Source organism: Lagenorhynchus albirostris, chromosome 3 (assembly GCF_949774975.1).
Source record: "Lagenorhynchus albirostris chromosome 3, mLagAlb1.1, whole genome shotgun sequence".
Classification (NCBI taxonomy): Eukaryota; Metazoa; Chordata; class Mammalia; order Artiodactyla; family Delphinidae; genus Lagenorhynchus; species Lagenorhynchus albirostris.
In genome coordinates this window covers 58,480,781-58,492,182 of record NC_083097.1, presented here as the reverse complement: position 1 = coordinate 58,492,182, position 11,402 = coordinate 58,480,781, and the positions used below count along the sequence as shown (strand labels likewise).

Sequence of the window (11,402 nt, the reverse complement as noted above, 5' to 3'; positions counted from 1 at the left end):
TTTGTCTCTCTCCACTCGCCACAGCCTCCTCCCCCGCTTCCTCTCACGACTAACTCCCTCGACACACTCTCCTCCGACTCTTGTCCTCCTTCCCTTCCTCCTCCTCCTTCTTCTCCGCTGGCCGCATTCACGCGCTTCCTCCCTCCCTCCCCTGGTGTCACTTTTTGCCTACGCGCCCTCTCCCCTCCCTCCCCTCCCCTCCCCGCCGCTCCGCTTATAGCCGGGCGCTGGGCGGCCGGGCGCAGAGTGCTCGGGAAGCCGGAGAGGAGGCGGCACGGCGGTGGCGCTGCAGAGGCCGAGTCGAGACGCCAGGCGGCTGCCGGTGCGCAAGGCGCTTTCCAGCTCCCTCCCGCGAGGGTACAGCCCGCCTCCTTCAGCGGCGCCTGCAGCCGGGAGCTCGCTCTCGCCTCCGGAGCTCACTCCGGGAGCTGCTCCGCGGGTGGCGGGCGCAGAGTCCGCGACGTGGGGATCGTGAGGCCGCGGCGATCCGCCCGCGGTAACCAGACCGCGAGCCAGTGTTACATGCGCGCTCCCTTCGCCCGGTCAGTCGCTGTTGCTTCCTGGGGCTGAGACGTCCGCTCCGTCCCCTCCCTACCCGGTGACCGAGGCAAGAACCCAGCCGGTCGTGCACTGTGGCTGGTCGCCACTGTTGTAAGTCTCCCCTACCGCCGCGGACCTGTTGCGGGCGCCGCCGGGTTTCAGGGGCTGCCTGGCCTGCGGGGTGTGATCGCGAGGGGTGTGTGTGCGCCCCGGAGCCTGGAGCTCCGACTTAGGCGGCGGTGGGGAGCTGTTCTCGGGGCGGAGACCTGGTGTCCACCACTGCCCTCCCACAGCAAGAAGAGCCGGGCATTGCTGGAGGGGGCTCCTCTCGGTGGCGCGCCGCCCGGGCGAGCTGCTGGAGAGCTAGGAGCTGAGCCGGAATACGATCAATCCCCTCCGCACCTCCTCCCCCCTCCCCCCTCCTCCCCCCCCAGCGGAAAGAGCATAGTCGAGCGCGCGGGATTGTTGGTCCACGTTGCACCCTACCCGGCACGGTGAGCAATAGGGCCACGCGCAGACACCCCTAGTGAGGGCACGTTCACTGCGGCCAGATGTCTGTAGGGAATGAATGAAAACTGGTTTCTGAAAAATTAGTTTTTTCTCATGGAAGTATTTAGTCTTACCATGCTTAGTTTCGAAGGATAGGAATTGGTGGGCAGGGTGGAGATGAACCGTTGAACTTGGCGTGTGTGTGGTGTCGCCCTCACAGGCATGGCCAGAGTGTTAAAAAGCGTTACAGGTGTTATAGAGGACTGTATAGTAAAATGCTTTTCTTGTTAACAATCTCTTTATAATGTTCCGTTGTTATCAATAATATGAATGTCCGAGAAAATCTGCCTAGTTTCTCCTTTGATTGCATTGAGATCAGGTTTAAAACCCAAAGAAATGTGACACGCCGCTAAGTATTGGAGGCCCAGAGCCTGGTTAAAGAGCATTAAGTGAACTGAAGTTACTGTAGCTAGAATCCCTTTTGATGTTCACTGGTAATAGCAGCCCTTTTCCCCTTCTTTGTAGAGGCAGGTTAAGTATATGTGTGTGTTTTTTTGCTACTTAACTTGGCATGCAAATATTATTTCTCTGGGGACTTAATAAAATGCCAGAAGGATGATTCATTTCATGTTGAAGGTGTGTTTAGTGGCTGTATACGTGGTTTCTGCTGACGTTCTCACATTTGCATAATTTTAAACTAGAAGGCAAGTCGTTTCCCTTGGGTCTTCAAGTTTACCTTTTATTTTAATCAAATATTGCTGCAAGATTGTTGGATTTTGACTGACACACTTCTCCATCTGGGTGGCATCCAAGGTGACAGGCTAGGCGCTTTCTGCTGGCTTTATGAACCTACCTGGGAAATACAGGAGCATAAACACAGGATGCAAAGAGATGCAGATCCTATATCCCAAGGTCTTCTAAACTGTTTTGTTAAGCGTAAGCCTGGCTGTGAGTGTTGTTTTACACTGCTTAGGGAAACGCCTTCCGGGCCGGGTGGGTGTAATTCCAGCTCAGTCTGCAGGCACTTTGGTGCTTATGTACCTTGTGCAGTCTCATTCTTCCGTCAGAGCTGCATTCACTGTTAGCCAGAAAGAAGGCAACTTTTTTTAAAAAAATTAATTAATTAATTTTTGGCTTCGTTGGGTCTTCATTGCTGTGCGCAGGCTTTCTCTGGTTGCTGCGAGCGGGGGCTACTCTTCGTTGCGATGCGGGGGCTTCTCATTGCGGTGGCTTCTCTTGTTGCGGAGCATGGGCTCTAGGCGCATGGGCTTCAGTAGTTGTGGCACACGGGCTCAGTAGTTGTGACTCATGGGCTCTAGAGCGCAGGTTCAGTAGTTGTGGCGCACAGGCTTAGTTGCTCCGTGGCATGTGGGATCTTCCCGGACCAGGGCTTGAACCCCTGTCCCCTGCATTGGCAGGTGGATTCTTAACCACTGCACCACCAGGGAAGCCCTTTTTTTGTTGTTTTTTAATTGAAGTATAGTTGGTTTACAATGCTGTTAGTTTCAGGTGTACAGCAAAGTGATTCATTATATATATATTATATATATAATATATATATACTTTTTTAGATTCTTTTCCATTATAGGTTATTACAAGACATTGAGTATATTTCCCTGTGCTATACAGTAGATCTTTGTTGGTTATCTATTTTATATATAGTAGTGTGTATATTTCAATCCCAAACTCCTAATTTATCCCTCCTCCCCCTTTCCCCTTTGGTAACCATACGTTTGTTTTGTCTGTGAGTCTATTTCTGTTTTGTAAATAAGTTCATTTGTATCTTTTTTTAAGTTCCACATATAAGCAATATCATATGATATTTGTCTTTCCCTGTCTGACTTACTTTGTATGATAATCTCTAGGTCCATCCACAGGAGGCAGCTTTTGAGGTTGCTTTGGAAGCATTAGCTTAAAAAAAAAAAGCATAGCTACTCGTTTAGAATTCTTGCACCTTTCTGTGTAAGGCATAGGAATATTTATACCATCTTTTGAGGTTTAGGCTTAAAATCTTTCTCAAAGAATTTCAGCTTGAATGTACTAATGCAAATGATGACTACAGCAGTAGAACAGCAGGGATGCTAATACTGTTTTAACACATTGGAGAACCTAGTGTATTCACATAGGGTCCTGTCACTTGCTCTTAGGAGCATTGGGCATTGGGTAAAATGGACTAGACCGTAGAGGCTTAGCTTGAGGGTTGCGGTGATGCTTGCCTTCTCACCATGTGTCAAAGCCCAAGTCACTGTGGAGACTGATGGGTGCTTCGTAAAGGCTTCTTAACACCAGAGCCCTAGGACTCTGTTGTTTATTTTCTTCCACTAAGTCACGTTTACTCACAGTGAAAAGTTACATGCCCAGAATGAAAGAAAACAAGTTGCAGCTCCTAATAGTATGAGGCCTGTGTGTCAAAGGCAAGTTAGGTACCTGCCTCTGTTGTTTTCTGCGCCTGCCTTGCCTCCGCTGCTCAGGTTGAAGGAAACAAGCAGGCCTTGGGTTTCAGCTCTGCCCTAAGGACTGGCTGTTCCGTGTTTGGAACAGATACTGTATGTAACCACGCAGTTTACCCTCCTGGGATAAACAGTTTCCCTAGGAATCCTTTGACAGGCAGGTTCTTGAAGCTATTATTTCTTTGAAGTAACAGAAGGGTAGGGTGAAAAAGGAAAAAGATGGTTCAGTTTTTGAAGATAGGTGATAGGCATGTCCTGTATCTTTAGCCTAGAGTTTGATTACTGAGGAAAGCCAAAGAGAGCATTCGGTTCTGCTATAATTTCCGTTTAGATACTGAGGAAAACACTCTAGTCAGCAGATAAATTCTAGAGTGGCCCTAAATTAACAATGGCAGGCAATACACATACACACACACGTGTGTGTTTTGATTTAGATAAAGCGACATTTGCATTTTGGACTCCCTAGATGCAGGTACCAGCGTTTGCAGGTACACAGAATGGTCCTGGTGATGCCCTGTTTAATCAAGAGAGATGGGTGGATACATCCTTTGTTCTTGCAACTGGTTTTCTAAGATTTGATTTAAAGCAGGGAGAACAGAACAACAGAACTCCTGACTTTGCTACTCAAAATATTCTTCCCTTTCTGTGCCCGAATCGCCACTTTGGAAGCTGTCCGGAGCAGGAAAGGGGAGTGGTGACTGTGGCCAGAATCTATCCTGTTTCCACGATAGCTTACTGATCAGTATGTGGTTGTGTTTATATTGGGGCTCTTTCAGGATGCTGTAGTGGTAGAGGTGTCTGGTTACAAATTATTTGTAATGATAAATAAAGGTTTGGTCATTTTAGAAGTTGGCCTAAGCCTGTGGTTTTAATGTTACATTTCCCATTTACTGCACTTACTTTGGTAAGACACTGGGTCTTACCAAAGGAATTCTTAATGGAATTAATTAGTAGGTATTTGTTTTACACATGGCTTTATGATGCTTGCATAGGGCATTAAAGCCTGTGCCCATCCTGGCGTTACAAGAGCTGGAGGCCTGGCATTTCAGGTGGCCAGCAGTGAATCATCTGGACCAGGGCAGGGAGCTGTGAGCATGAGACCTTGCTCCTCTTGGCTTTTGCTGACTTACATTCTCAAGGACTTCAATATCCTGCAAGTTGGCAATCAGGTTTTCCAAGATGAACCTGCTCTTAAGCAGTGCTTGTTTGTTTTTTTTTTAACAGTGTATAGTTTAAATAGCTCAACAGTATTATAATAAGTGTCTTTCCTTATAGGTAGGTAGCCGTCTCTGACCTTGTATAGGCCTGACTGTCCATTATTCAGAACAGTAGGGTGGCAGGGCCAACAGCGAAGTGTTCTGTTTCCTCTGTCCAAAACAATTGCTGGTTTGGTTTGGCCGTTCTGAACACTGAGAGCATCAGGTTCAATAGTTGTGTTTTGTTTTTCAGGAGTGGAAACAAAATGTCCGTCAGCGTGCACGAGAACCGCAAGTCCAGGGCCAGCAGTGGCTCCATTAACATCTATCTGTTCCACAAGTCTTCCTACGCGGACAGTGTCCTCACTCACCTGAACCTGTTACGCCAGCAGCGTCTCTTCACCGACGTCCTTCTCCATGCCGGAAATAGGACCTTCCCGTGTCACCGGGCAGTGCTGGCCGCGTGCAGCCGCTACTTTGAAGCCATGTTCAGCGGCGGCCTGAAGGAGAGCCAGGACAGCGAAGTCAACTTCGACAACTCCATCCACCCGGAAGTCTTGGAGCTGCTCCTCGACTACGCTTACTCCTCCCGGGTCATCATCAATGAAGAAAACGCGGAATCGCTCCTGGAAGCTGGCGACATGCTGGAGTTTCAAGACATCCGGGATGCCTGCGCTGAGTTCCTAGAAAAGAACCTGCACCCCACCAACTGCCTGGGCATGCTGCTGCTGTCTGACGCGCACCAGTGCACCAAGCTGTACGAGCTCTCCTGGAGGATGTGTCTCAGCAATTTCCAGACCATCAGGAAGAACGAAGATTTCCTCCAGCTGCCTCAGGACATGGTAGTGCAGCTCCTGTCCAGTGAAGAGCTGGAGACGGAAGACGAAAGACTTGTGTACGAGTCTGCAATTAACTGGATCAGCTACGATCTGAAGAAGCGCTACTGCTATCTCCCGGAGCTGTTGCAGACGGTGAGACTGGCTCTGCTGCCGGCCATCTATCTCATGGAGAATGTGGCCATGGAGGAGCTCATCACTAAGCAGAGGAAGAGCAAGGAGATCGTGGAAGAGGCCATCAGGTGCAAGCTGAAAATCCTGCAGAACGACGGCGTGGTGACCAGCCTCTGTGCCCGCCCCCGGAAAACCGGCCATGCCCTCTTCCTCTTGGGAGGACAGACTTTCATGTGTGACAAGCTGTACCTGGTCGACCAGAAGGCCAAAGAGATCATTCCCAAGGCTGACATCCCCAGCCCAAGAAAAGAGTTCAGTGCCTGTGCAATTGGCTGCAAAGTATACATTACTGGGGGGCGAGGGTCTGAGAATGGAGTCTCGAAAGATGTCTGGGTTTATGATACCCTGCATGAGGAGTGGTCCAAGGCGGCCCCCATGCTGGTGGCCAGGTTTGGCCATGGCTCTGCTGAACTGAAGCACTGCCTGTACGTGGTCGGGGGGCACACTGCCGCCACTGGCTGCCTCCCGGCCTCCCCCTCAGTCTCTCTAAAGCAAGTAGAACATTATGACCCCACAACCAACAAATGGACCATGGTGGCCCCTCTCCGAGAAGGGGTCAGCAATGCCGCAGTGGTGAGTGCCAAGCTCAAGCTCTTTGCTTTCGGAGGTACCAGCGTCAGTCATGACAAGCTCCCCAAGGTTCAGTGTTACGATCAGTGCGAAAACAGGTGGACGGTCCCGGCCACCTGTCCCCAACCCTGGCGTTACACGGCGGCAGCTGTGCTGGGTAACCAGATTTTTATTATGGGGGGAGATACCGAGTTCTCCGCCTGCTCTGCTTATAAATTCAATAGCGAGACTTACCAGTGGACCAAGGTGGGAGACGTGACAGCAAAGCGGATGAGCTGCCACGCTGTGGCCTCCGGAAACAAACTCTACGTGGTTGGAGGGTACTTTGGCATTCAGCGATGCAAAACTCTGGACTGCTACGATCCAACGTTGGACGCGTGGAACAGCATAACCACGGTCCCGTATTCGCTGATCCCTACTGCGTTCGTCAGCACCTGGAAACATCTGCCCTCTTAAACACAATGCATCCTAAAGAGAGTGAGCGTAAGGTAAGAGCCAGTTTAGCTGTAAGTATCCGTATAGTTGAGCTAGCTGTGTGAGCCCATACATGAGTGAAACAGGCTCCATACATAGCGCATCTTATAGAGGTTCTACATGAACTACAAATAAGAGCACTTGTACCCCGGAACTTAAACACTTGTGTGGACCACAGCTGCAACCCAACATAAGGCAGTGCTTCTCAGCCTTTATTGGGCCTCAGAGTCTCCCAAAGAGCTTTTTGAAACCTGCCCACTCCAGAGGCTGGGTTTCATTAGGTCTGGGTGGGACCCAGGCATTAGCATTTTTAGAAAGTTCTTCAGTGATTCTAATTACGGCCAGGTTGGGAACCTTGTCTCCCGAGCCATCCCTGTGTGCCGGCAGCTGGGCTGTGTGTTTCCCATGGATCATTTCATTTGGTCCCTACAACAACCCTGTGGGATATTATTATGAGAGCACTTCGTAGATGAAAACACCTGATGTGCACAGGGGTTAAGTAAGTTGCTCAAGGTCATAGGGCTTAGCAGGCGGAAGGGTTGGTCAAGACATCAACCCAGGCAGTCTGGCTCTAGAACGTAAGCACTTGAGGTCGCGCCGAATGGCTACTTAATAAACGTCACATTGTTATCACCCCAGGAAATAATTGTAGATTTTTAAATTTAACTTCCTCAAACCCTTTTTAGAATGAAGTGGGGTTTAAAAAATTGAATGCTGAAAATTATTCCCATTGTATTCTGTCCAGAATTATTCATTAGCTTATTTTAAAGGTTTTTCCTTCTTCCCCCCACCCCCCAAAATAGCCCCCTTTAGGGCATTTATTAACTTTTGAGAAGTCTAGGTCTGTCCTTATAAAAGGTTGCACCTGCATTGTATAAGCTTGTCTGATGTATGGACACAAGGAGCCATCTAAACTGCCCTTCCTGCAGCTTTTCAGAGTTAATCAGTCAAGCTGACCCCATTGTCAGGGCGAACAAAAGTTGTGTTTCTGTGTCATATATCTGGGTACATAATGGTTGTCTTGTGTACTTAAGAGTATATAATACTCTTGGCTCAAATAATTAATAGGCCTACCCAGTTCAGGGTTCGGGAAGCTAATGGCCGCTTTGCTGCTGTTAAAATAAAGCATTCTCAGGATTGGCCCCGGAATCACTTAAGCGTATCTAAGTGTAGCACAGAACACATGGATTGATTTGTTTTGGTGACTAATGGGCTCATTACTAATAATAAGAGAATAAAATTTAAAAATCTGCTTTGGAGGAACTGCTGGGAAAATGAACTCCTTCCTTGGAAAGGTTTGGTTCTGTGTTCCCTAGTATGTTTCACACCTTTGAAGGGGACTTCTAGCAAAGAGGGGTTTGGACTCATTTGTCTTTTCTTTCCACATCTCTTACAGCTCATTTAGAAACACCAGTAAAACTGGCCTCCCTTTCACATGTAATCGTTCTGTTTCTTTCATTGCTTCAGTTATCTCCTCCAGCCCATTACAGTTAGTACAGTTCTTAGTAATGTAATGTTTTCCTGGACTGAGACTCCTTCAAAGGAGCAGGAACTGTCAGAACCGTCCTCTGGGGAGCAAATGGGGCTACAAACTGGTTTTTGCAGCCTTGCTGGCATCTCAATAATCCTGAATAAACAAATGCTCTGAAAGGGGTTATTTCATTTGCGATAGGAATGCATTACTCAACTCTAAAGAAGGTTTAAAGGACCTTCTAGGCAAAAGCATCAATTAACAGTGCACTAAATTGGGTGTTAGTCCAAAACTGACTATATTTGCATAGGAGAGACTTAAAAATTGCCAGTGATGGTGGCGGTACATCCAAAGGGTAACTGGCTGGCATCCTTGGAAGTGGCTGGCATCCTATATGTCATATAGGTAGAAAAGAGAGAGACCACATGTACATTCTGTTTCTAGCTGTGGAGTCTGGACCTCTCTGCACTTCAGAGATCTCCTTTGTCAAATGAGTGATTCGAATTGTGCTTTCCTTGAGATCTGTCCCAGTTCAGACTTGGGTGAATTGGTAAATGAGGAAAAAGAAAAGAAAGGCGTGAAAATACCTAGCCAGTGCCTGGTACATATTAAGTGTTCAATACTCGTATTAGTTTTCTTTCCTCCCTTCAATTTAGACCTTAGCTCGCAGTGGAATTAGCTTTGTGTGTCATGCGAAAATGAGGTTTCTTTGACTATTATCAGCTTGTTATCTTTATACTTCATTTTTGGTACCTCCTCTCTCAGCCCAGAGTGAGTATGTTGGCAAACACTCGAATTCACCCTCTCCTGGGTATTTGAACCTAATCACACATGTCCGGTCCCTGGGAAATGGAACAAATAAAGTGTTCGGTTATATTCGAAACAACATCCCCTCTGCCCTTGGTGCTCTTAGCCAGAGAGTCAAGCACAGAATAAGGAAATTCGACAGGGCCAGGTTCGCCTTTTTAAAGGGTGGCGTGGAGCTGATCAAAGCCACTGTTGGAGTTTCCGACGGAGAGAATGTTGGTTTAAATTTCTAAAGTTTACTACACACAAGATAGCGTTAAAACACTTGAGCCGGATGCAGTGACTTAAAAGAGGTGCCGTGTAGGTATCAGTCCTGAGCTGCGGACGCTTCCGGGACCTGGCTTCGCCCTCCACATGTAGGTGCTACCCGAATTAATACAGTGTTAACAAAAGGTTTCCCTAGGTCTAAAAGCTTATCCACCAAGGAGATGTTAACTCTCTCCAGCTGCTCCCAGCTGCCGGGAAGGGACAAAGAGGAAATTACTTCTGATTTTGCTCCATTTTCATGGTGCTGTGTGGCCCCCAACTTGACGGCGTTTGGATTTTGGTTTGCTTTGTTCCCGGCCCCCCTTTTTAGTGGTGGTTTTGTTTGGGGGTTTTTTGTTTTTCTGTTTGAGTGTGCAACATCTTGACATTTCATATTATCACAAGATACGTTCTTTAGGCCTAACGTTGCTGTAGAGGTTTCAAGGAGGTGAGGGTGGGCGATGACACCCGTAGTCTAAGGAACGTCTTGAAAGTTTGAATCACCATTACGAAACTGCCAAAAGAAACAACTAATGAAATGGATCAGACTTCCGGACACACAGGAGCAAGAAGTCAATGCAAGGGATGAGCGCCCCTCCTGAATTCCCTCTGTCTGTACTTCGAGTTTCAGCACTGGGGCTGCAGACTCTTATGCTAGGGCTGGAAATGGGCTCCAAGAACAGACAGGGTGAGCATTTGAAAGACAAAAGCCCTCTGCAAAGTCTCCTTCTGTAAAATTAGACTTAACTAAACGGGAAGGATGGGTGGTGTGGGAAACAGCAGCTCCCATGAAATGTGCAGGCTTCGTGCTTCTGACACCTTGAATTTATATTCACGTTTGATGGTGGTTGATTCTGTAGCTAATAACACTGCATACCACAGCCCGAGTCTCCTAAGTGTGGACTGATGAACTTGGAGAATAAACTCCAGCCCTGGGCTGGTGAGGCCTGGTATGCTGTCATGTGAAAGAAAGCGAGACTGATTTCTGCCGTAATGAATAGCAGAGATGCATTTAAATAAGAGGATTAATATGTCTGCCTTCTATATGGTGAATAAATTTAATTTGGAATCCTTTATGGTAAATGGGCCCAAGGCGGGCGGGGGGGGGTGCGGGGAGGGGATTGGCTAAGGAATCTCTTGTGACCCTCTGGTGATCACTTTACAGTGGCTCTGTTTAACTGTGGAGAGGAATTATGAATGTCGGAAGCAGAAGAAGGCAACTCGTAACAGCACCTAGATGTATAGGTTTGAACTTTAAACGTATATATGTTTAGGAAAGAAGCAAAGATCTTTCTTCGGATACCACGGTTTTTGTTGGGCCATCTGCATGCATGAATGCACCTACCCAATGTGTCATTAAGACCTTTGGAAGCCATATTGACCTACTCTGTCCCAAGTTTAATTTTTTTTTTCAGATTTTGAGACTAACAAAACATTTTCCTTTTCCTCTAGTTTAGCTGACTCCATCCCTCAATGAGACAAGATGGGATCTCTACTTTGGAGAGGCCAAGTTGAATGAAGAGAAAGAAAAGAAAAAGGAAAAGAAGTTGCTACAGTCCAATCCACCACACCTTGTAAATGCTTCTAACTGGACTTGAAGGAAGGGGGGAGGGGGAGGGGGTGGGGTTTTCAGTGCAAGAGGCACATGGTTTACATATGAATGAACGAACCTGTGATCTAGTCCTTGTCTTGTAATTGTGGATTAATGTCAGCATTAATCAGCCCCTCAAAGGGAGAGAAAAGCCGGCCCTTTTCCCTTGCTGTACCATATTCAGCATTTGATTTCCATGGGTTCCACCATTTATGTGTAAAATTTGAAATGGTTGTCACCTCTCTCTGAGGAGCAAGCTTGAAGCCTCCACACCAGCTGCTGTTGGAGATTGAAAGCCCGACTGGGGGGCCTGGAGGGACGCTTGCTGGGCTGGCTGAAGAGCGAGGACCAGTGGACTCCACGATAATCTCCGAGGGGCTGTGCTCCCCAGGAACGTTTCTGAACAATGGGGACATTGTTGTAGCTGTTTGGTAGATGTTCTTTTCTATTTATAAGTGACTTTAAACTTTCCCTTGGCTGGTAAGAAATTTGTTGTAGATTTAGCTATTTATTGTTTGAGGCCTGCATGCTGAAACAATGCTTACAGTTGTCTTCACG

General features: G+C 47.6%; 1 protein-coding gene across 2 annotated transcripts; it reads left to right on the top strand.

The window, feature by feature from the left end:
* Nucleotides 1–317: 317 nt before the first annotated feature.
* On the top strand, nt 318–10,840 carry ENC1 (ectodermal-neural cortex 1). Of its 2 annotated transcripts, none has more exons than XM_060146118.1 (3): nt 318–651; nt 4,929–6,743; nt 10,706–10,840. In XM_060146118.1, exon 2 carries the CDS (start codon nt 4,942–4,944, stop codon nt 6,709–6,711), a length of 1,770 nt encoding a protein of 589 aa, XP_060002101.1. In that variant the 5' UTR covers nt 318–651; nt 4,929–4,941; the 3' UTR covers nt 6,712–6,743; nt 10,706–10,840. The 2 variants fall into 2 exon arrangements, with proteins under 2 accessions (XP_060002101.1, XP_060002102.1); XM_060146119.1 differs by having other exon boundaries at nt 10,711–10,839.
* Nucleotides 10,841–11,402: the final 562 nt, after the last annotated feature.

What these genes read in the sequence shown, in the direction of transcription:
- ENC1 (XM_060146118.1), top strand. Translation starts at nt 4,942, where the DNA reads ATGTCCGTCAGCGTGCACGAGAACCGCAAGTCCAGGGCCAGCAGTGGC.